The sequence below is a fragment of the Cornus florida genome, unplaced genomic scaffold (genome assembly GCF_030987335.1).
Source record: "Cornus florida cultivar Cherokee Brave unplaced genomic scaffold, ASM3098733v1 CherokeeBrave_3.0.0_Hap2_Chr04, whole genome shotgun sequence".
NCBI lineage: Eukaryota > Viridiplantae > Streptophyta > Magnoliopsida > Cornales > Cornaceae > Cornus > Cornus florida.
Window position 1 is genome coordinate 53,467,477 of NW_026775574.1, and position 26,591 is coordinate 53,494,067.

The 26,591-nt window shown below is 32.6% G+C and overlaps 2 protein-coding genes across 5 annotated transcripts; both read left to right on the forward strand.

Moving 5' to 3' along the window:
• The first annotated feature begins 241 nt into the window (after positions 1 to 241).
• Positions 242 to 3,184, forward strand: LOC132303248 (F-box/LRR-repeat protein 14). 4 transcript variants are annotated; one of them, XM_059800430.1, is made up of 3 exons: positions 249 to 308; positions 1,295 to 1,358; positions 1,565 to 3,184. In XM_059800430.1, exon 3 carries the CDS (start codon positions 1,620 to 1,622, stop codon positions 3,021 to 3,023), a length of 1,404 nt encoding a protein of 467 aa, XP_059656413.1. In that variant the 5' UTR covers positions 249 to 308; positions 1,295 to 1,358; positions 1,565 to 1,619; the 3' UTR covers positions 3,024 to 3,184. The 4 variants fall into 4 exon arrangements, with proteins under 4 accessions (XP_059656412.1, XP_059656413.1, XP_059656415.1 ...); XM_059800432.1 differs by having other exon boundaries at positions 1,605 to 3,184; XM_059800429.1 differs by lacking the exon at positions 1,295 to 1,358 and having other exon boundaries at positions 242 to 308; positions 1,605 to 3,184.
• Positions 3,185 to 24,081: 20,897 nt separating this feature from the next.
• LOC132304970 (olee1-like protein) lies at positions 24,082 to 26,018 on the forward strand. Its single transcript, XM_059802663.1, has 2 exons — positions 24,082 to 24,250; positions 25,660 to 26,018. Exons 1-2 carry the CDS (start codon positions 24,082 to 24,084, stop codon positions 26,016 to 26,018), a joined length of 528 nt encoding a protein of 175 aa, XP_059658646.1.
• Positions 26,019 to 26,591: the final 573 nt, after the last annotated feature.

Below are 26,591 nucleotides of genomic sequence, written 5' to 3' on the forward strand. Positions count from 1 at the left end.
TATCGTTTCGGCCTAAGAATCTCAACCTCGCTAGGGTCTCTCCCTAACCTCTCTAGATCACACTAACGCCACGAATCACAGTGCATATTTTTCGCCCTTAGCACTCTGCATAGCAATGATGATGAGGTGGTTCATTTTGCGAAATAGAAAAAATATGAACACTTGAAGAGGTTACATAGCCGAGGACACCTCTAAGGACATTTTAGTAATTATGCATTAAACGGTATATCCATATCAAACTATTCTCTTGCACAAAATAGCGTCTCCTGTTTCACGACATGCTTAGCATCATCAAACCCTTGTACCAGGTAAAATTCAATGCCTTTGTTTTCATTTCTGTCATAGACACAAGTATCTGAATCTGCTATTTCAATCTAATTCGAGAACTCTTTTATTTCTGATATTTCTTCTTTAAGATTGTATATTCTTTGTAATATGAAACTGCTTCCCATACACTTTCTATCTGTAATCTCTTATGTTTTATTGATTTATACGCCCTTTTGAAATGAATTGTCACCTGGGTTCTTGCAATTGTTTGCTTTTGCATTAGATTTGCGTCAGTGAACTTATTTTTAGCCATTGAATATTGTTAATATTTTCCTTATAAGAGAAAATTTTGTTTGGGTATATATATATATATATATATATATATATATATATATATATATATTTTGGGTGCAGGATTAACGAATTCGTATGATCAATTTTCGTAGTCAACTATTGATTAAGATATTCATGACAAATGTCCTGGAGTGTTTCTTCTTGTATTTTGTTTCTCCCTTTTGAATTGAGAACACTTTTATTGCTTAAGTGCATTTTCGCTGGATTTTTGCTTGTTAATTTGGTGAACTTAGAAAGTGAAGGAAAATATAGGACCGTTTGGTTCAGTTTTTTAAAATAGTTCTGATAACTATAAAAGTAAGTTATCTGAAAACAAAAATTTTTTAATTGAGTATTTTAAAAACTGTTTTCAAAAACTGTAGACCAAATAGGTTTTGGTATAGTTTCTGATTTTCAGTTCTCTAAAAAGAAAAAATTGTTCTAAAAAAACTGAACCAAAAAGGCAGATTTTGACATTGTCAAGAATGTGAGTAGAACAATTCGTGGCTTGGGTTCCATGGAGATACAACCTTTGTTTTTGGTGAATTATTTCTTTGAATTTGAATTACTAAAGTGACTAGAATTGAGCCTTTCTTATAAGCATGTTATATGTACTTAAAAACGGAAATTTTAACTTCTATAATGATGATGTATTATGTGCTTAAAAACTGAATTTGAGCTTCTATGATGTTAGTTGTGCTCGGCCATTTAATTTGAAACGTGCTTTCAACATAAAGGATTTTCTATGAGAAAAAAAGGTTAGCAGTCTGGCACCGAACCTCATTTGTATTTCATGTTTTAGAATCGTTTTCTCTGTTCAAATACCCTCAGTTGCCTTTTCAGTTTTTACCATTATGAAAAATAAGCATCTCTAAACATCTTTCAAAATTGGGTGCTTATTTCTTTTATTTTTACATCATGTTTTATTGTATGTGATTAAGATTTTTGTACTTGGTTTTTCCAGAGTTTCAGGCTTTCTAATCTTTTTCATTTAACACGAAAAGGAAAATCTTGTTGCAATGGATGGTCTGCCAGATCAATTAGTTTGGGAGATTTTGGGCAGCATTGAGAAAACCATTGACAGAAACTCTGCCTCTTTGGCTTGTAAGCGCCTTCATGAACTGGATAATGAACAGAGCAAATCTCTGCGGATTGGTTGTGGGTTAGACCCGGCCAATGAAGCCTTAACTCGTCTCTGCAACAGGTTTCCCAACTTGACTAAAGTAGAAATAATTTACTCCGGTTGGATGTCTAGATTAGGGAAACAATTGGAGGATGAAGGAATTCTCATTCTTTCCAACAACTGCCCTTCTTTGACCAACCTCACCTTAAGTTACTGCACATTCATCACTGATGTAGGTCTTAGCTACTTGGCTTGTTGCTCCAATCTTTCAGCCTTGAAGTTGAATTTTACCCCGAGAATCACTGGTTTTGGCATATTATCTGTTGTTGTGGGCTGCAAAAACCTCACTACTCTCCACCTTATCCGATGCCTCAATATTAGCAGTGTTGAGTGGCTAGAATATCTTGGCAAGCTTGAAATGGTTGAAGATCTCTCCATTAGGAATTGTAGGGCAATTGGAGAAGGGGACCTAATTAAGCTTGGATCGAGTTGGCGTAAAATAAAACGGTTGAATTTTGAGGTCGATGCTAATTACCGTTATATGAAAGTTTACGATCGGTTGACTGTAGATCGATGGCAAAAACAGTGTGTCCCATGTGAAAGTATGCGAGAGCTTAGCTTGGTAAATTGCATCATCAGCCCCGGGAAAGGGCTTGCTTGTGTGTTGGGGAAGTGCAAGAACTTGGAGAGGGTTCAATTGGACCTTTGTGTGGGGTTGAGAGATTGTGACATAATTGTCTTGGCCCAAAACTCAAGTAATCTTCGGTCCCTTTCCCTCCGAGTCCCTTCAGATTTATCACTTCCGCTGTTAATTAACAATCCGTTAAGATTAACGGACAAGAGTTTAAAGGCAGTGGCTCAGAACTGCCCGCGGCTTGTGTCAGTCATGTTATCGTTTTCGGATGGGGAGTTTCTGTCCATCTCCTCATTTACTTTAAATGGAATATTGACTTTGTTACAGAAGTGCCCAATTCAGGAACTTGCTCTTGATCATGTGTATTCTTTTAATGATGCCGGGATGGAAGCTCTTTGCTCGGTTCAATATCTTCACACTCTAGAGCTGGTGAGATGCCAAGAAATTAGTGATGAGGGACTGCAGCTTGTGAGCCAGTTCCCTCAGTTGTGCGTTTTACGGCTTAACAGGTGTTTGGGAGTCACCGATGATGGGTTAAAGCCACTTGTGGGGTCAGAAAAATTGGAAGTTTTAGCTGTGGAAGATTGTCCACAAATATCTGAAAGGGGTGTTCAAGGAGCTGCAAAATCAGTAACTTACAAACAAGACTTGTCATGGATGTACTGACTTTTCAGGTAAAGTTGTTTCCTAAATATGCTGTATGGTTTATGCCATTGCCAATGTGTGTGTGTGTGTTGGAGATATATATATATATATTGTGAATCTTTGTAAGTATGTCTGTTGATTTTTGACCTTCTATTTATTTACTTTTAGTCGTTAACCATTTATTATACCTGTAATATGTGTATCTTGTGATCTACTGGATGCTTTTTTAGAATTAAAATGTGATTTACAGTGACATTTGCTGTGTTTGTTTGGAGGGAGGGATTGAGGAGGGATGGATGAGAGGGTGGATAAAGCTACTTTTCCGTGTTTGGTTGGAGGGAAGGGAAAAGAGGGAGGAAGCAACGAGGGATGAAGCATCCCTCCTTTCTTTGTATTTTTCTATCCACCCAAAATTGGGAGGAAGAGGAGAGAGAGAAGTAACAATTAACAAAAATATGTATTTTCCATTTCTAGCCTTCCTATAAACTTGGAATAAATATAGAATTTTTATAATTTTAAATAATAATGGTATATTGGTAAAAAGAATATAAAAACCCTCTTTCCCTTCCTTCCAACCAAAAAAAATTAACGTGTCACCTTATCCATCATTTCTACTATCCATTCCATCCAACCAAATAAAATTTGAAGGAGACATCTTCCCTTCCCTAGGGATGCCTCATCAATCCCTTCTCCTCTCCCTTTCATCAATTTTTCCATCCCTCCAATCAAAATCTTTGCCTAGTTTGAGTGATTCCAATCAACATAAAAGCCGATGACTGAATCATCCTTGTAGGCTGAAATTAAAATTTTTTTTTGGTCAACGATGGTAATGTCGGACCTCTTAGAGCACCCATAATCCATCATCGAGTATATGTAGTCCCTCGTCCCACATGCAAATTACCAAAAAAATCCCTGAGGTGGCCTCAAGTATGTGAAGGTTTGTAATTGACAATCAATAATGAGCTATAATTAAACTTCTACATGAAATTTTGTGAAACTTAGCATGCCAAACATCATAAGAGTGAGACATTAAGAAGGCCTCCATTTTGGTTTTCCATGAATCATAATTTAAACCACTAAACCCTGGAGCTTTGTTTGTAACTTGGCCTTTATCCATTGCAAGGATCAACTGCAGGCTTGTTAGAACCTTACAAAGTAGACCAAAGCTCTGATATCAATTGTTGGACCAAGAAGGGAGGGGGGGTTGAATTGGTCAAATCATTCAATTTATATTCTTGAAAGCAATTAAAACAAGTACACTAAGAGCACTGAAATAAGATATATAAGGAAACCCTCTAAATTAGGGAAAATCTTGGTTCTTGGCTACTGCCAATTCAATCATCCACTAGCTGTAAGTAAGTTGTTACACACTTAGATGTCTCACTCTCTGCACACACCTTTGTATAAGAATAGACACTAGTTTTCACACACTCTACTCACACACTAGCTCAATATAGTGTACACACGCACTCCCCCTGTCCTAAGCAACCTTTCTTGGACCAAATAAGCTCTCACAGCTCACCACATACACCATAGCAGATGTAAAACAATATAAACAAGTCCTTCCTATAATCGAAATAGGTAAATAGCTCAAAACTCCAAGATACAGCCTCCAAAACCCTTTATGTTGAAGCTAGGGTTTGAGGGGTGAAAATGAAATTTCCCTTCGAGAAGCAGCACCTTACATAGTCTTGTTTCACTGTATTACTCATGTTCATAAATTTAAACAATGAAGAACGGCATGAGTATATCACAAACTTTATTCTCAATACACAAATCAGCAAAACACAATTCACACTTAGGGTTTTGAACACTCAAGACAACAGCATACCACAATTCTGTCCCACAGCCAATTTCAACAGTTTTGATTCACCAAAATATACTTGCTAACACTTAGATAAATTATGGAATAACAAGACTTAATCATTTTAAACTTGAATCATAGAAATAAACTAGAAAACTAGCTTAAACACGGGTCTTAGAGTTTAAATTCACTTTCAGCATGTTTTGGTTCAAAACTCAAGGCTAAACAAGTGTAATAAGCTCAAATATACCTATGACAGCCCTCAGATGAAACCACAAAAGCTTGGAACAATTATTCACACCTCAATCCAGCCCTTACACCAGTAAAATTGACAGCATTAACATCTTCTCAATTAATACACTCATAAGGCTTGAATCAATGGGTTTTTCTGGCTTGGATCATCATCAAACAACACTGAAAAACTTGATCATATGAAGCTCTCAAGAGAAAATAGCTGCAGCTCACTTTTTCATAATTGTTTCAAGGCTTGAAACCCTAGAATCTCTATAACAACATTGACGAGGCCGCTTGATATACGCCAAAATAATGTAGTGAATGTGCGGTTCAAGAAAAGCCTTTTGAGTCAAGTTTAAATTTATAAAAACCACTACTAACACTACTACTAACGTAGCAAGGACGAGTAGGGATCGTCCCAAGGGATGGTTGTGGAATCGCTATTAGAGATAGTAGGTCGAGTGATCAAACAATTGGTTAGTTGGTTGATTAGACTAGAGAGCAATTAAATTAAACTAAGTGATAACAAAAGAATGCAACTAGGAGTAAGTAAGAGAGAGAAAAGTCTTGGGGTTTAGAGATCACCACCAAGCAATGCATTTCTATACCATTGACAAGTGACTAATGAGGGCAAATGGTGTGTTGCAATATTGGTGTGTGTGTGTGTTTGGTTGATTCAACAAGTAAGGATGACTAGTTAAGCATGTATTGTCTAAATATCACGTGAAAGGCACAATATATCTAAGTAATGAAGCATATATTGTCTAAACAACATGTGAAAGGCACAATAGATCAAAACAAGTTATTAATCATTTCATTAAGCTCACGATCCAAATACAACACAAAGTTAGAGACATATGCTACTTGCATTCAAAAGCTTGGATCATCAAACAACAAGCATGGATTGTCCTCCCATTTAACACTACACTACAACTACACTACATCTACATTACTAGCATGAAAATAAATTAGGGGAGAGGCATAATCCACCAAGGAATAAGTATGAACCATCAAGAAAATCACATGAGTATTCCATTAAGCACTATGTTTTGACAATCTCTAAATCTATAGCATCAATACACATAGACAACCATCAATAACACAAAATCTTGAGACAAACACATGAACATCTATTCTAACATACATAGACATATGGATAAAATGAAATGATCAATTGAAAGCATTTAATCACATAAATCATTGAATAATCAAGATCTATATATATATCAAAGAGTCAAAACATTAATTACAACACTAATCCCTCAATAATACACAAGATTAAGATATAGAAAGTATGATTGGGGCTAACTTTAGCCCCAAGAGGATGTCTAGCCACTCATGGTGATGTTGCTCCAACCCTCAAGGGCTAACTCCATGGAAGAAATCTGCTCCTTGTTGATGAAGAACTCCCCCTTTTGTGTCTCTAGCATCCTTCTCTTTTCTTCTACACTAAGAATAGCCTCTAAAGTTGTATCTACCAAATGCTAAGTGTCTCCCTCAAAAAGTGCATCATATTTCTTTTATAGGTAGGTCAAGTGACACACAAAATGAGCTGGGGTCGTGCAAAGAATATTCTCTAATGATTGGATAGAGGACGAATTGAACAGGCTGGCTTTTTGACTTTTTCGCATTGGAGGAAGTTCGATCGATCGAACTTAGCTGAGATCTATCGAACTTAGGCTGGATCGATCTAACTGGTTGAGCTTTTTGGGAAAAGACAAATCCGAGATATTTTGGGGAGATATTTATGGGAAAAAGGACAAAAGTGGTTAGTGAGTGGTACAGTTGTGGATAAGATCAATTATTTTAATAAGGACAAAAGTGTTCGATCGATCGAAGGGTGATGTTGGATCGATCGAACTTTGGACTTTCTGCTTTGGATTAAGGTTTGGATCTATCTTGAAGTACTGAGATCGATCAGTGTTCAATCGATCGAACCTTGAAATTGAATCGATTGAACTTTACTGCTTCCCACCTTTGGCTTCATTTGCTTCTTTCTTTATTTAATCCCAGAATTGCTTCAATTAAGCTCTTAATTGGCTGAGTTAGCTTACTTTCGGGATAAGTACTTGAAAATGAAAATAATACGAAATCAATCTAAAACGGTAAAGTAAGATAGATAAAGGTACTAGAATGCCTAAGTTTAAGGGGTTTAAATACGCACTTTTCAGTATTCATCACACCCCCAAACTTAAATATTGCTAGTCCTTAGTAATGAACTAGAAAGTAAAGGAATGAAATGAACAACTATACAAGTATGAATCTAGAAAACAATAAATGGATAATGCCACTTTCGTAGGGAACACGATTGCACTTAGCACATTCAACAAGCCTTTTAAACCCCTAGGTTACCCCTAGTGGACGAGTGAAGTCTCGTGAAGGTTTCCAGAAATGATACCCACAAACATTAAGCTCATTTTTTCAAAAGAGGTACCAATATTGCAAATAAGCATTGGGAGAAAACTACCTCAAGTATGCAATTTTTCAAATATTTCTAAGCAATCTCCCAAAATCTCAACATCAAGCAAACAAGTATGGACCTCCACACATCAAGAAAATGATCATGCAAATCAAAACAATTCTAGAATCCTTTTTGAGTGGACCACATCAAATGTGTTGTTATCTTAGTCAACTTGAGAAATGATCATATCCTTACCCTCAAACTAGCACACAAATCTAATACCGATCATCAAGACAAAAAGTGGACCTTTTATTAAAACTTTATTGTTCTAGGTGCGCTTATTCTTTTCACTCGATATTATTTATTTATTTATTTATTTTTTTATAGGATCAAAGATGGAAGCATGGTGCAATGTTTTGATCTATTAAGCTTTCTACCGATTCATGAGGTCGAGCGTTAGATCAATGACTCCCAAACCAGATGACTTTAAGGCATTAGGCTTTCAAATTCCCCTACGGACTTACAAGCTCAAATTAACTAGGTTACAAATCAAGACAACAATCATCTAATCATTTCTCACTTCTCACATTTTGGGAGAAGTCTCGCTTTTTATTACTTTTTCAACTTCTTTTTTTTTTTTTTTTTAAAATCACAATTATTAACCTAGAGTTTGGGCCCTCCACCTTTCGGCGCGAGAAATTCAGTGCTTGATGAGGCTAGAATCCCGGCTACTTAGTGAAAATGGGTTGTTATTCACCTTTATCAAGAATGAAATCTTTCAATACACTACTAGTCCAATTGGGATATAACCAATTCAACAATTAACAAAGCATGTACCCCACAAATGAATGTTAGTGTGCGCCGGTGCTAGTATAGAATATTAGAATGAATCTTAAAACAATCACAAAATCAAGATGATGTGGACCACAAGTGCAAGCAAGATATCAATCTTTCGAAAAATTTACTCCTAAATGGCTTTCACAAGGCATACAAGGAGTATTGAACTCTCAAGTCAATTAATTTTTAAATTTTAAGCAATATAGTCATCAAAAGATCAAAATCATCGCTAGATATGGACCAATCATAGAAAAATCCCTCAATTACATAAGTCATGCTCAAAATCTTGAAATTAAAACTAACACTGCAAAGCACCATTCCCCCAAACTTAAATGGCACAATGTCCTCAATGTGCAAGAGAACAAAGGAAAGAGTATACCAGTGCAACTAAGCAAGAATGATCGGGACTGAAGTATTCAAAGTGGGTGGCATGGCTCCCCCAAACTTGGGATGAACTGTGGTCCTGAAAATTGACACTTGGATAAACTCATTAAATAACAAAATGGGATAATTAGTGCACAGTGGACATGCAAGTGTAAATGGGATAAACAAATAAAGAGATGAGAGGTATAAGGGTGGTCTTGAAAATCGGATAGCACTCTCTCACTGAAGTCACTGTGATGCACCTGATGGGTTCAAACATACAGATATGAGAATAAAATCATATGACATCCATAACAAAAACAGATATATAAAACAGATAAAGTGCAGGTACAATAGAAATATCAAAGCTAACAGACCGGCTGCAAAAATAATAGTACTGTACAGTGACAAAAATAGAGATCAGAGATCAGAGATGGATAAAAAGATAGAAGGAACTGGGAACTCAGGACGATGAGGTAAGACGGGCAGGTCGGGCTCCGCGGATATCTCTGGATATTTCTGAATCTAAACTAATTATTCCTTGAAATATTGCGAACTATAAATTAAATAAACTCAACGATTCCTATTTCATCAATTAAAATGAATTCATTAATTAAAGAAAATAGACGAATTTAAACTAATTAAGACTTTGAAATCACAACAAACCCATTAATAAAAAATACAATTTTTATCTAAACTCATTTAAGCTACAAAATTAGGATAAACCCATTCATTAGAGACACTGATTGCAAACCAACTAGGATACTTAAATAAAAATCATATTTTTTAAAATTTTTAATACTCTTATGTATTGATAGACATACATTATTTATATTGAATACACATATACATATACATAATGACAAATAAATATAATATACAGGGGAAACATGAGACAGTGAAACTTACATAGTTTGTAACATTTGCTATTGTTTTACTTTTGGGGTAAGATAAAAAGAAAGTTAAGTGCATGTGGATATATATATGTAGAGAGAGAGTTTTGATCTCTTGCTCCCCATGGAGTAAGAAAATTAATGCATATTTTTTATATAACCTGTTAAATTAAATCAAACGAACATTTTTCAAACCCACCTATAGCCTTTCCTTTCAACATAAAACCACTCTCACCCTATTTTTAGTTTCAAACCCACCTATCACAGACTAAGGTACTATACATTTTTTCTGTTTCCTCTTCTTTATTTATTTTGTTTTGAAAAAGTAAATTTGTTTTGCCTTTAAATCTTTAAGTTCTGTGTGGCATTTTCACCATATTCAGTACATCATCATCATCATCATCCAATAATCAAACTCACAAATTCAGAAATTCAATAATGAATTTCACCAAATGCCCAACTTCAAATTGAAATAAAAAGAATTTTTGTTCAAACTTTAAATGAAATTTTTTTCATTTTCAATTTCAATGAATCAATTTGATATTCTAAAATGTAATATTACAATATATTTGTTGATAAATTTATTTATACTAGAGAAGTATATTAATTTACTTATACTGAGAACAACAAGATGTTTCTTTCGAAAAATGCTATAATATCATATTGTTGTTGCAAAATTGAAAGATACAGATATTGATATTGTTTTTCTTTCAAAGAAACATTTAAATAAAAACAAATTATATAATAAAATATACAGCTATTATTTTTTTTTCAAAGGTTTCTATTTTTTTTTTGATAATTACGTTTTATTGTTATAGTATGTGGTAATGGTAAATTAAATATAGAAACTAAAAATATGGTGAGAAAAAGCCGGTGGGTTTGATAAATGACCGTTAGATTTAATCTACAATCTAACGGCTTATATAGAAAGTGTGGATTAATTTTCTTGCTCCATATGGAGCAAGAGATCAGGACTCTCCATATATATATATATATATATATATATATATATATATATATATGATACATTATAGGATATTATGATATTCACACTCCACTTACCTTTTTCTTTTAAACAAGAAAATCTTCAAATTCATTAATGTACCATCCATTATTTTATAATGTCATAACTACCCTTTATACAATTTTTTTTTTTGACCTTCTTCACTTCCCTTACTATTTATTTTCTATGCTATACGTTTTTTTTTTTTTTTCGAGGTCCTCTCAAAGAAGATAATTTATTCTATACTAATAATTTTATTTTTAGCAGTCAAAAAGATATAATTAATTCAATAGTAACTTTTTATTTATTTTTTTTGGGTCCTGTTAAAAGAAAAAATTTATTCAGAAGGAATAATATATATATTTTTTTGTCTTGTCAAAAGAGATACTTTATTCAATAGAAATAGAAATAAATAAAAAATAAAAATTAATCCTCTTTTTTCATACTTTAATTTTTTTTTATTTTTTTATCTTGACAATAGATAATTTCTTCAATAAATATATATTTTTTTAGAGGTTTTTTTCTTGTTAAAAGAGATAATTTTTTTAATGGTTACTTGATGTCTTCTAAACTATCAACGAATGTAGATGTATAAAATGTGACAATTGAGAAACACCAACTTTTAAATTTATAAGCCACTACACAACTATATATGAGTATAACGAGTAAGGATCGAACACAGGGACTATAAGCTTGAAATGAACTTAGTATTAATGAACGTGAGATTGAAAAGATGATGATTGGTTTGATTAAACTAATGTTAAAATGTAACCATGTAAAGATTTCAAATGATATTGTATGAAAAGTAAATTGGAGTAGTGAAATGGTGAGAGGGCCTTGGGATATGGATTTCACCGCTAAACTCATACAATTGCATCAAGTACCTTCAATCAATGGGGAAAACAAGTTGTAATAAATATAATTGTAATAAATAAGCATGAATTATCAAATTCAAGTGTGAATTGTCTACCTAACTATTACTAATCTAATATGTAGAACAACCCATCAAGATTAAGTTTAATCCATCAAATTAAGAGCAATTGTATCTAATAAGAACAATCCATGGCCATCATTAAGCACAATTACAAAAAGTACTCAATGTAGAAACCAATCAACAATCAACCATATATAAGACAATATATAATCAATTGAAATATTAATAGAAATAATTATCAATGCAAATCTTTGTACAACCAAGTTTGAATTGACAAGACCAAGAAAAAAATATATACAACTTATAATTCCCCAAAATTAAAAGACAAGAGATACAATTATACAAGCTTAGGGCTCATCCAAGCCCTAAGTGACACTCTAGCCGGACATAGAGGTGATGGATGTCATCTTCATGGCTTCAATTCCCATCTCAATGCTTAACTTCATCTTTTTCTTCCACTTTGAGAGCAAACCCTAAGGAGAGAAAGAGACCCCTTTATGATAACCTAACTATTCCGTCCATTCTGTCAGTGCACAAAAGATCTCTAATAAGAGTAAGTTCCATAAATATGTCCTTAATTAGTGTAGGACTCATAAGTCAACTCCTTTAAAATAACGATGCACGGATGAAAAATCTTAAAAGATCGTCCATACAAATCCTTAAGCAAAGTCATACCAATAGGCAACTCCGAAAGTTTTATTTAATGCTCTCCACCAATCTTGGTGAAACTATTATTTATGACCCATATGGAAATAAAAAATCTTATCACAACATCGGTACTCCCATACTCTATTGCATGAAGGTACCCTCTTATATCCACTTTAGTATATGAAGTGATTACATTAACTCTATGATTTTCTCCTACCCTCCTGAATAATCGAGAACTGAGAATTAAGTTCCTCAATCATCATCACGTTCCTTAAAAGTTATCACGAAGACCTATTAGTCAATTCCTATAACCCATACCTTGTCGGATTCCACTAAGTAAAAATAAAAATTCTCCAAAAATCAACTTCCAAGTTGACCCATAGTTTTCTTGTGAGTAATTATAGGTGTACCAACTTTCTCATTATACCTAAACCAAATAACTTCTCAACAGGTTAACCATTTTGTATCGTGTTGACATTTGAGAATATCTGCAACTACTTTCATCCTCCCTAAACAATACTGAGCGTAAAAGTAATAACTTCACACAATTCAGTTATCTATCTTAATTTCGCACCTGTGTTTACTGTGTGAACGTAAACTATCGAACTTCGTAGCCTATGACATTCAATCAGTTTCCACAATAAATATTGTCTCCCTACATACTGACTTAGCATATGATCCTAACACCTACGCTCTTGTCTCCTCAAATACCTTCCAAATCGATGTCCTACCATATGCTGATAAGACTAAACGATTTAACGTTAGAACGCACTAACGGACCGAATATAGAATATAATGAATTCTAATTTAAGCTCTAAGTAAAAAAGTACACAACGCGGAAGTAACACAACGAAAGACACCCTAAGGATACTTGAACTTAGAGTGCTCTGATACCAACTGTGATACCCCCTGATTTCGGAACACGGATTGATCAAGTCAGCGCACAAAATTAGGGAAATATCAAAATAATTAAAGTATCTAAACAAGCACAGAATATAAAGATGAATAATAAAGAATAAATAAACCGCTGAAAAAACTAATAAATAAATATTAATTAATAATTCTCCAACAATTACAATTCGGAAATCCCGTAACTCAAGGACCCCTTAAAACATTATCCAATAATCCAATAGTACTTAAAAGTACACAAGATGAATAGATGAATGACAGTCTCCCAACTGCGAATCCTCAACCTCGAGACTGGAACCTCTAATAACCTTAAAAATAAATCGTGGGTTAAACCCTACGAGTAAGTTCTCTCTACCAGACCTCTGAAAACCAATAAGTAGATCATTTCTGATCAAAATCAACCCTAATAAAGTTTTAAATTTAATAAACAATGATACGTATATGTATAAATAATTATATACAGTATAACCTTCCCTTCCATTAATAGTTTCATTAATTTTCAAAATCATCAAACCATGATTAACCATAATCACACCTAAACCAACTCAAAACTCCTTATCTTTTAAAGAGAAACCCTTTTAACCCTAACTCCATTTTAAATAATTATTTAATCATTTAAATAATAAAATATAATTCAAGAAAAATTATATTTAATCCAAAAGCCAACAAGGAATTTAATTATTTAAACCATACAGCTAATACATAAGCTTTGACAAATTATCTATGTCTCTACCAATATTATTTTATTAATATATATAAAATAATACGCTAACATGTTACTACTAGATTATTCTAATTTAAGAATATCTAACCCTAATCCAACTTATACATACGGTATTCATAGATGAATTTTAATCATCTAATACACATAGAAATTTAATTATGCTTTAGCAGTTCAACCATGCCATTATAAATATTTGTTTATATATTGGTAACTCAACCATACCTCCTTAAGTATATTTATTTATACTTTTGACAAATCAACCATGCCATTATAAATATATTTATTTATATATTGGCAACTCAACCATGTCTCATATGTATGTATTTTATTCATACCAATACTTAGGCATTATATTTAAGCCTTTACCAACTCATCCATACCTATAATTTAACCATGTATCGATTTTAAACTTAACGATGAACTAAATCACATATAGACATCCCATGCATATCATACGCATAATATTAATTGAAAAATCAACCTATCCAGATATACCGATTAAATTAGAATAACTAATATTAAGTATCTTAGATAATATATACATATATACATATATATTATTTAATATATATATACGCACACACGCTTCCTTCCATACAAAACACACATTAATTAAACCATATATACATATAAATTATTGTTTCCATATATATATATATATATATATATATATCCACACCTCATTCCATCACAGAAAGTACTAATTAATTATGTACACACCAATTAAATGCTACTAGATATCGTAGTTTTACCTTATGACTCTCAAAACACCAAGAACATCTCCTTTTAGTGGTTGTTTCAACCCTAACAGGGTTAAAACCAATTCTGAAAATTCATCGGACCTCACAAAACCTTACCGGGACCCCAAACAGTGCCTCACGCGCCCCGCCGCGCCACCATACGGTCCTACAACCACTGCACGCGCTCCCACGTGCCTCCATAAGCTGCCATGTGTCATCACGCGCCTTCACGCGCTGCCCACACGCCTGATGACTCCTCTGGCTGATGTGGCGCACCTCCATTTGCTAGATGCATTCTTCCTTATGCGTCACGATGTACTGGATCGGATGCCCCTTCTTTAGCTAAATCCAAACACCAGATCCACTTGTGTACCATCTTTTTGTGAACCCCATCACACTGAAACATCCTACACCCATCAATTCTAACCAACGGCCCAGATCAGTGATTACAACATTTTTTCATGCATACACTCACACTGGATCTTTCTTTAATCATCAGGACCAACCTATGGTCCTGATTCGTGCGAACCGAAGCGTCGTGTGATGCGCTGCACTGAATCACCTCCCATATTAGAGGCGCCGATTTCTACAGGAGCGGCCTTACATATATATATATATAGGGTGAAGTGCAGAAAACACCCCTATACTATGCTTACAGTGCATATCACACCCCTCGCGTGCACAAAACACCCTCAAAGTATTGATTTGGTGCAAATAAGTCCCTCTAACACATTTAAGTTAGAGTTTGTCTAAATTGCCCTTCATGAGACATTTTATAAATTAATTAAAAATACATTATTGTGTAAAAAGACAAAAAAGGACACAAAATGAAAGACCATGTGACAGCAGCCTTATTGTGGATCTCCTTCTCTCTTTCTAACCGACAATGAGGGAAGCTCCGATGATAACTAGAGAATACTCCGGTAACAGTGATGAGACAGCGAAGAACGGGACAACAACGCTGAAGATGGCAGTGATCTGAATATGGACGCTGCATGGGGCGAGGAAAGCTTGATTGTCTTATCAAAGCCTGGTGTTTGAAGAGTTTGTTGTACGTTGACAATGGCATGGACTAAAACTGGAGTGAAGAATGGATCTTTGAGGAAGATTTTGTTCCCCACGACAATATATTGGACTTGATCAGCGACAATGTGGGAAAAATGTTAGATTAAAGCCATTGCAGCGAGGTGCTCAAATTGCCACCGGTAAGGTCATGGAGGACTTCGTTGGGGACTATGATCATGAGCAAGATTCCGGTGCCAGAAAATGCAACCAGTGTTTCGGGGTTGGCGTTAAATATTTGAATTCTTGAGATTCCGTTGGATTCGAGGAGGTTGCAGGCGATGAATGGTGGCCTTGGCATATTCCAATTGGTGCAGGATTTGCAAAAGCAGGGGAATGGGTAAAAGATAGATCTAGATAGAGAAGGAAGTGTTGAATTCCTATTCTTAATAGCATTAGTTTTGGTAGAAGATGCACTAATTGATTTCTTTTATGAAGATAAAGAGGAGGCCAATGACATGATCCATAATAAAGAAAAATGAAGCTATAGAGAGACCTGTGTGGGTTTTAGGAGAGAGAAAGACCACTTGTTTATTTGAGTCAAGTTTAATACAGAATTAATTCAAATTGTCAAGACAAAATAAATAAATAAATAAATTGTAAGTTAAATGTTAATTTAAATAATTTAATATTAAGTGTGTTAATTAAATGTTATATTGAAGGTGTTTTGACAACATTTTTGTATTTAAGTGTAGGATTCTTCAGTGTTGAACTAAAAAAAAATTAATGGGATTGAATTGAAAAAATATATAGGGTAAGTACATAAAACACCCTTATACTATATATTCTTAAGGTAGTGTGCACATAACACGCCTATAGTATGATATTAGTAGCATACATACCCCCTTGGGCATTTTCGGAAGTGTAAAAGGGCAAAACAGGTATTACAGCACTAATTTATGTCAGATTTCTAACCGAGGGATATTTTTGCACAATGTCAAAAGATGTGGGTGTGTTTGTTGCACACTTTTTTAAATAGGGGGTAAAAGTGTTATGAAAAGTATACTTCAGGGGTGTTTTCTGCACTTCTCCTATATATATATATAATATCCAAATACATATAGCAAAATAAATCAAATAAAGTCCTAAAAATTATAAAAAAATCTCAGAAAAATATAGAAAATTCTCCAAAACTTTTATAAACCCTAAATGACCTTCTTGGGTTATAGATCAAACATAATAGTTGATTCTAAATAAATATAACCAATAGATCTAACAATTTAAAATTCAAAGTTTAAAAATATATATATATATATAATAATTTAGTCTTTTGATTAAACCGTTTTAACCATGAATTAAACAAATCAATTTAATCTAACTATTGATATTCAAGGTGATAAGCTTATGGGTCCTAAGAGGAGAGTTAGAAAAAAACTTGCCCGAAGGTTTCGAAATGAAACCGACGCTTCAATCTTTGATTGTCTTTTCAAATTCCGGCATCTTCTTTCTCAAATCCGGCCTACTCCTTGTTAGCTTTCTCTTCTTCTTCTTCTCTCTGTCTCTCTTATTTTCTAACGTGTAAACTTTTTAACCCTAAACCTTATGTGTATATTTGTATACATTAAAACCTATATCCTATTCCTAATAGGACTTCCAAATAAAATAATAAAATAATACTCTTTAAATAATATAATATATATAAACATATATTATATTACATATACATATATATATCTCCTATAATTAACCATTGGTTAATTAAATCATATATATATATATAATTAAATATATATATATATTTATAACTATACAAAAATGATCATTTTAAATAATCACATAACCATGGACTTTTATTAATTAACCCAACTAGGCTTCACCCAAGCCCAAAACCATATCATTTGGTCCAACTTTCCTTAAACCCAAACCCATTAACTTAAATAAATAAAATAATCCAATTAAATCTAATAATAATAATTAATTCACAATAAAGTCACACTAGCATAAAAATCACACGTAATCAAAGAAACAACTTAAAACAGCACAATCATGACATTCTCACAAAACAAACCAACACACCAATTTATCAAATATAATCACGAAACATAATTTAATAAAAATAAGACCATTAACCATAACACTAAATTAAATAAAACAAATCATTTAAGAATAAAATAAAAGCAATTAATTCCAATTAAATCAAACAAATTATTTAAAAATAAAATAAAAGTAATTAATCCTAATTAATAAATCCTTTAAAATATCGGGTATTACAAAAAGACCGACCTAAAAAAATTTAATACTACACTTGATCTTAGCCAAAAGGTAGAAAAATGTGTGATTATTATTCCTTTAGGTCATAGTTTTATAAGAGGCTTCTATGTAACCATTTTTACTTAAAATCAATGTGGGACAAGAAAAATGAAATTTTATTAAGTAATTTGTAATTTGAATTAAACTCTTTAAATAATTTTTGGGTAATTTTTTGTTTATAAAAACTCTTTTTTTATATTAATAAATAAATACTGAAAGCCAAAAGGTCAAGAAAGTAATACTACACTTGATCTTAGCCAAAAGACCGAGAAAGGTGTGATTATTATTTTTTTAGGTCTATAATTTTATAAGAGACTTCTATGTAATCATTTTTACTTAAAATCAATTTGGGACAAGAAAAATGAATTTTATTAGATAATTTGTAATTTGAATTAAACCTTTTAAAATAATTTTTAGTTAATTTTTTTTTATAATGACTCTTTTTTATATTAATAAATAAATACTGAAAGTTAAAAGGTCAAGAAAGTAGTACTACACTTGATCTTAACAAAAAAAAAACCAAGAAAGGTTAGCTAAAAGGCCGACCCAAAATCATTTAGCACTACACTTTATCTTAGCCAAAAGGCTGAGAAAGGTGTGACTATTGTTTCTTTAGGTCTATAGTTTTATAAGAGGCTTCCATGTAATCTGGTGCGGTCGTGTCGTAACATCCCAAATTGCAATAAAAGTGTGGCCAAGTTTAAATTTATAAAGAGCCACTATTACCTTTAACTACTAATATAGTTAGGGTGAGTAGGGATCGTCCCAAGGGATTGAGTGCTATGTTAATATGGAAACAAAGTCGGATTAGTAGGTCGAGTGATCAAAAGATTATTTGTTGGTTAATTAAACTACGATGTAAATGAATTCAATACTAAACAACTAAAGTAAATAAAAGGGTAGAGAACAAGAGAGAAAGAGGTCTTGGGATCTAGAGGTCACCACTAAACATCACCATTTTAGACATTCAATGTATAATGAATGAGGGGAAACATGTGTTGCAATTCAAAGAGGTGTAATTAATTGAATTAACAAGCATTGATTGACTAATTAAGCATACATTGTCTAGACAACCTAGTGAACAACATAATATATCAAACTAAGACATTAATCATTCCTTTAAGCTCACAATCAACACACTAACAAGTTAGAGAATTATACTATTTGCATTCATAAATATGGAACATCAAATAATAAGCATGGATTGTCCTCACATCTAAGAAAGTAAAGCAACTACATTACTTCTAAGCTAAGGACATGAAAAATTAAACTAATTAAACTAAGGTAGAGGCACAATCCATCAAGAAATGAGTATAAACCATCAAATAAACCATAAGAGTATTCTATTTAAGCACTATGCCTTGACAATCTCTAGATTCATAGCATCAATATACATAGACATGCATCAATATCACAAAAACCAAGAGATAAACACATGAACATCTACTCTAGCATACATAGATATATGAATATAATGAAATGATCAATTGGAAGTATTGATCAACACAAATCATTGTAAGAACAAGATTCATATATAAATCAAGTGTCAAGACAACATTACAACACAAATTCCCTCAAAATACAAAGCATTAAGGTCTAGAAGGTATGCTTAGGGCTAACTCTAGCCCCAAGAAGATATTTAGCCACTCATTGATGTAATCATCCAACCCTCAAGGGCCATCTCCATGGTAGAAATGTTCTTCTTCTTGATGGAAATCCTAGAAGAATGGAAGAACTCCTAAAATAGTATATGTCTCTCTAAGCTTTAGTCTCCTCTCCAAGATATGTGATTCTAAGTTATGTTCTCTCAAGATATGATGATATTAAGATTATGATGTAAAAATGGCTCAAAATCCTTTTATAGGTAGCTCAAGTGTGACACCTAATGGTCAGGTCTCACGCACTAGGGTCCCTTCAATGATTGCACGATGAGCCATCTTTTAATGAGCTGGACTCTGTTTTAATTCGAACTTGAGGAGGTTCGATGGATCGAATTTAGATGAGATCAATCGAACTGTGGCTAGATCCATCGAATTTAGGCCAGATTGATCAATCCTTGGCGGCGCCTTTTTAGAATAAGACAAATCTGAGATGTTTTTGGGATATTTTGGGAAAAAGACAAAAGTGGTAGGTGGGGATAAGATCTAGGAAGTTCGATCGATCTGAAGAAAGTTAGATAGATCGAAGATTGAAATTCTTTGAGGATAAGGACAAGGGATCTGATTCATCTTGGTGAGGTGAGATCGATCAATATGAGATCGATCAAAGTTTGCTGATTTCCACCACTTTGCTCCATTCTTCCATTCAGCTTGAGATTGCTTCTTTTATGCTCTAATTTGGCTGAATTGACTTATTTGGGGGTAAGCACCTGAAAAGGATAATAACATGAAATTAGTCTAAAACGGGAAAGTAAGATAGATAAAGGTTCTAGAATACTTGAGCTCAAGGGGTTTAAATGCGCACTTTTCAGCGCTCATTATAATCCTTTTTACTTAAAACCAATGTGGGATAAGAAAAATGAAATTTTTTTAGGTAATTTGTAATTTGAATTAAACTCTTTAAATAATTTTTAAGTAAATTTTTGTTTATAAAAACTCTTTTTTTATATTAATAAATAAATACTGAAAGCCAAAAGGTCGAGATAATAGTACTACATTTGATTTTAGGCAAAAGACTAAGAAAGGTTAGCCAAAAGGCCGATCCAAAAAAATTTAGTACTACACTTGATCTTAGCCAAAGGGCCAAAAAATATGTGATTATTATTTTTGTAGGTCTATAGTTTTTATAAGAGGTTTTTATGTAATCCTTTTTACTTAAAACTAATGTGGAACAAAAAAAATGAATTTTATTAGGTAATTTGTAATTTGAATTAAACTCTTTAAATTAATTTTTATAAATTTTATTTGGTAATTTGTAATTTGAATTAAACTCTTTAAATAATTTTTAGATAATTTTTTGTTCATAAACACTCTTTTTTTTATATTAATAAATAAATACTGAAATACTTTAAACTCTTTAAATTAATTTTTATAAATTTTATTAAGTAATTTGTAATTTGAATTAAATTTTTTAAATAATTTTTAGGTAATTTTTTGATTATAAAAACTCTTTTTGTATATTAATAAATAAATATTGAAAGCCAAAAGGCCGAGAAAGTAGTACTACACTTGATCTTAGGCAAAAGACCAAGAAAGGTTAGCCAGAAGGCCGACCCAAAAAAATTTAGTACTACACTTGTTCTTAGCCAAAAGGTCGAAAAAGGTGTGATTATTATTTCTGTAAGTCTATAGTTTTATAAGAGGTTTCCATGTATTCCTTTTTACTTAAAACCAATGTGGGACAAGAAATATGAATTTTATTAGGTAATTTGTAATTTTAATTAAACTCTTTAACTTAATTTTTATAAATTTTATTAGGTAATTTGTAATTTGAGTTAAACTTTTTAAATAATTTTTAGGTAATTTTTTGTTTATAAAAATTCTTTTTTTATATTAAATACTGAAATACTGAAACACTGAAATACTTTGCACATTTAATAATAATATAGATATAGAAATAGATATAGATATATATTATACTTCTTTACTTTTTTTTTTTCTTTGCTAATAAAAGTTCATAAATATATATATATATATATATATATATATATATATATATAAGAGTTCAAAAATTTAGTCCAGTAGTCGTATTAGGACAAGTATTTTCCAACGCAAAAAATCATAAAGTAATCCAAACACATCAAGGGAAATGTAATGTCGAAATTAATACATAAACCCATGTGTATATAGAGACACATGTAGACACACCGAAATTGTCATGCTCACAACAGAAGACTTTTATACAATTACTAAGTCAAACGTAAGAGTTTTGGTTCAGTTGCTTAGAGCAATAATTTAGTAAGCGGGAGTTCCTGACCCTTCCCACTCAAAAACTCTATTTTTATCAAAGAATAATAGATTGACACTCCATGCAGCTGGGCATTTGCCTTTGGGGTATTGACCCAGCATGATGCAGTGGGCACTTACCTAGCTGAAACTCGTACAAATATGCGTATGATCAAATTTATTTTATTTTTTATTTATTATTATTTTTTTTTGTGTCTTAATACGATACCCATGCTAGAGGCCTAATGACCTAAATAAATATATGCATGATACTATTGCATGTGTAGATATTAATAAAGGCATTGAAGTACTGCAAATACAATGTGATGGGTAATTTTACTTATCTGTATTGAATACAGAGAATTTTGCCTCTTGGCAATGTACAATATTTGGATAATACGTCCAATATGACGTTAGGTTTGGAACCATTTCCTTTTTAAAAGTTTTTGTCGGGCTTTATTGTTAAGCTGTGTTGCTAAGCTCATTCCTTTAATAAGGGAAGGGTGTAGTTAGCCTCTTGCCTCTTTAATGAGGGAAGGAGGCGGGAGTCATCGGGTTTCGTCCCACCTATTCCTTTGGGGATGACAATTACTTAACTCGGACCCTTATAATACAGAGAATTTTGATTTTGACCCTCTTTAATAAAAATAATGATAATTGCGAGCTTTATTCAACACAGGACCCTTATAGTATGGGACGCTTTGATTTTGACCTTTTTTAATACGGAGAACAATAATTGCGAGCTTCATTCAGCTCGGGCTCTTATAGTACGGGGTGCTTTCATTTCGACCCCTTTTAATACGGGAGGACAATAATTACGAACTTCATTCAGCTCTGACCCTTATAGTACGGGGCACTTTAATTTTGACCTTTTTAATACGACGGACGATAATTACGAGTTTCATTCAGCTCGGACCCTTATTGTACGGGGCACTTTGATATTGACCTTTTTTAATATGGAGGAAAACAATTACAAGTTTCATTCAGCTCTCAAGCCCACATAGTACGGGGCGCTTTGATTTTGACCCCTTTAATTATGGGGAACAACAATTACGAGCTTTATTTAACTCGGCCCTTATAGTATAAGGTGCTTTGATTTCAACCCCTTTTAATACGTGAGACAATAATTGCGAGCTTCCTTCAACTCGGGCCCATATAGTATGGAGCGCTTTGATTTCAACCCCTTTTGATACTGGGGAAGATAATTACGAGCTTAATTCAGCTAGGGCCCTTATAGTACGGGACGCATTGATTTCAACCCCTTTTAATAGGGAAACAATAATTACGAGCTTCATTCAACTCGAACCCTTATAATACGAGGCACTTTGATTTTGTAACAACCCAAAATCGGAGATTCGGATCGCTAACCGGGTCCTTACCCGAACCTGATATCACATGTAATGTTTCTCATTTTTTTCATTTTTATTTTTTATTTTTTAAATTTATTTATTTTTACGCCTCATTTTGAGTGTCAAGCACAGCTTAGTGTGCCATGTAAATTTTGAGAGTAGTTTGAGATGTTTCTTTAAGTTTAGAATTGTTATAAATGTAATTGGAATCATTTTGACTTTTTTAGATTTTTGGACTAAGAGGTTCCGGTGAGTCCCGCACCTGAATTTTTTGCACTAGGATTACTTTACGGGATAATTTCATTTCATATATCATTATTTGAAGTGTATTTATGTGATTGGGTGTCCTATTTCATCGTTGTAGTATGTTATATGGTGTAATTGAATACCGGGGACATTTTAGACGTTTCTTGGGTCAAGGGGGGACTTGCGTTGACTAAGCCTTGTACATACGACCACATATATTAGATATTTTCCATTCTTTTCTTATCCAAATCGTGGCGCGCTCTCTCTCTCTCTCTCTCTCTCTCTATACATATATATATATATATATTTCATTAATCAAACCTCTATTTGATCATTTTCCCTTAGGATTTAAACTCTGTCGTTAAAGGCAACATTTACGAGCACAACGGGGGCTAGGATTTGATCGAACCCGATTTTCAATTAGACCACTTTGGAATTTTTTATTTTGGGGGAAATTTTGGGACTTTTACTTGATTTTGATTATACTAGTGTGTGGGTTAATAATAAAAATTCATATATAAATGAATGTGATTATTTAACTCGTTAAAATTTAGAATAACAAGCTTAATTCGCCATAATCAATCCTCAAGTGTAACGAAGGAGGTTGGAAGGTTGTTTAAAGCATATACCAGTATAATCGCTGAAAGTCTGTCGTAACAAAGCTCTGCCCTGTAGTACTAAAATTACCATTCAAAAATAAATGTTCAACCTCTCTTTCTTTCTTTCTCTCTCACTTCTTCATTCTATTCAAGGCATTTTGATACCCTCCGATTCCAATACACACCAAGAGAAGACAAAATGGCTAAGGCTGTAGCACTCATCACCTCTGCCTTCTGCCTCTTGGCCCTGTCTGGATTTGCCCATGCCGCTGGCAAGAAAAAAGATAGCAAGTTCACCGTCGAAGGCAAGGTTTACTGTGACCCATGCCGCGTCCAATTCGTCACCAAGTTGAGTCAATTCCTCGAAGGTAATTAAAACCATCAAATTCACCATGATCACCGTCCTTGTATTTGTTTCATATGGATGGAGTCGATCATGTCTTCTTAATTTAAAACTAATGTTTTGAAATCATTTTTAATCATTTCATCTTATATATGCTTTGGTCGGTAATTTTTTTGTCGTTTACCTTCCAAACAAAAAATTCTTCCTCTTTTAGTAAAATTATGAACACGAAACTTTTATATATATATATATAGACATAGAGAGGGTAAATTGTAAAAAAATTCCATCAATTATGTTTAAATTTGTAAATAACTCCCTGAATTATGTTTTGTGCATAAAACCCCTAAACTATTACTTTTAGTTACAAAATGTCCCATTGTCTTACCTATTTTTCCTTAAATGACCATAATATCCTTTCTTATTAAATTATACTTAATATATTTTTTTTGTTGAAATAAATTATGAAAAACATTCATACTAATTTGATGAAATATTTTCCATTAAATTTGCATAAGTTTGCTTTTAATTTTTTAAACTAATTATTTAAATAAAAATATTAAATAGAAAATTTTGAAACAATTTAAGTAATTTCTTAATTTTCATGAATATATTGTATTAAAAAGAATATATTTTTTATTTACGTAATTTATTCATTTTTCATTAAAATTGTTTGAAAAAGAAGATATTTTGTTTATACTAATTTTTTTTTTTAAAAAGTGAGTATAATAAGTTTTATTATAACAAGTTAATCATTTTAGAAAATGATAGTTACAAATCTATTTATTTTTTTTCCATTTTTATAATCAATTATACTAATTATAAAATTAAGGTAAATGGTATAATTATTGTTTAAATAAGAGAAAATATAAAAAAAATTAATTTAATAAGAAATGACAAATTCAATAAGAAAGGGTAAAATAGTCTTTTGTGATGAGTTTGTCCTTAATTACAACAAATTAATAGTTTATGGGGACAATCTTAAGTTCAGGGAGGTTAGTTGCAAAAAGTCGATAATTCAGGAAGATTTTTTTGCACTTTACCCACATATATATATATATATATATATATATATATATATATATAGTAATACTATTATTATTCAATGAGTGCGTGCAATGAATATAGAAAAAAATACTAGTGCAATACATAACAAGTTAATGCAAACATACCGAAAAAAATGTTAATGCACGGAATTTTTGCACAAGTGATACTGGGGTATGGAAATTGATATTTAGGCAGAAGAGTTCACACTTCGCATTTCTATAGAGGGGCCATCTCACAGAGGCAAAGTATTTGAGGGAAGACTTGAGCCGAAATAGTAATGTTCAAAATATATTTATTTTTATTATTACTTTAATTAGTAGTTGGTAATATCATGTCATTCAATACTTCAAGAATATTAAAGTATTTGTTCCCTCAATTGTGCATGTGCAGGTGAAGATGTGGTCCTGCTATGCAAAAATGAGGAGACTGGAAACGTGACATACTCCATTAACGGAAAATCTAGCAAAGATGGAAGCTATAGTCTAAAGGCAGAAGGAGATCACGGTGACGAGGTTTGTGAGGTGAAGGTGGCGACGAGCCCCCAACCTGACACCTGCGGTGAAGCCATGGATGAAACAGCCCCGGTCACCCTCACAGACAATGGCATGTCTAATGACATTCGCTATGCCAACTATATCGGCTTCATGAAGAAGGATCCCGATGCCGAGTGCCCTAAAGCGCTCGAGGAGTTGGTTATCTACCCCGATGATCCTGACGAGGATGTAGCTCCTGAAGAACCTGCTAATTAAATTAGATAAGCCAGCCACATAAAATAAGTTTGGCTATTTTTTTTTTTTTTTTTTTTGCAAGCATGTACAATATTAATGTATTTGGCTTTTGCATAACTTAATAACAATCCACTTCTCGTGCATGTATTCTCATGCATCTATCAACGTGTATGGCAATTTAATTGCTATATTTGTAGTTACGTGACAACAAGTACTTTTGGCCTTAATTTTCGTTTCGAGGGTGACAATTAATTGGAGAATATACTTGAGCTATGAATGAGTAAATTAAGTTTCTTAATTTCCATATATTATAAGATTGAGCTATGAATGAGTATATACTTGAGCTATGAATGAGTAAATTAAATTCCTTAATTTTCATATATTATAAGATTGCTGATGTGTGCAAAAGAAAAAAGATATTTTATAATTTCTATATAAGGGAAAGCTAACATCCGTATGTCGTAGAGATGTTAGCCTTTGTCCCCACATTTTTTTAAACAGAAAAGTCTAAACTTTTGTTATGTAATATTTCTATCATTTTACAAACAGATATATGTACTTAGAAAAGACACTTGCGCATGTGGTCAAAACTCA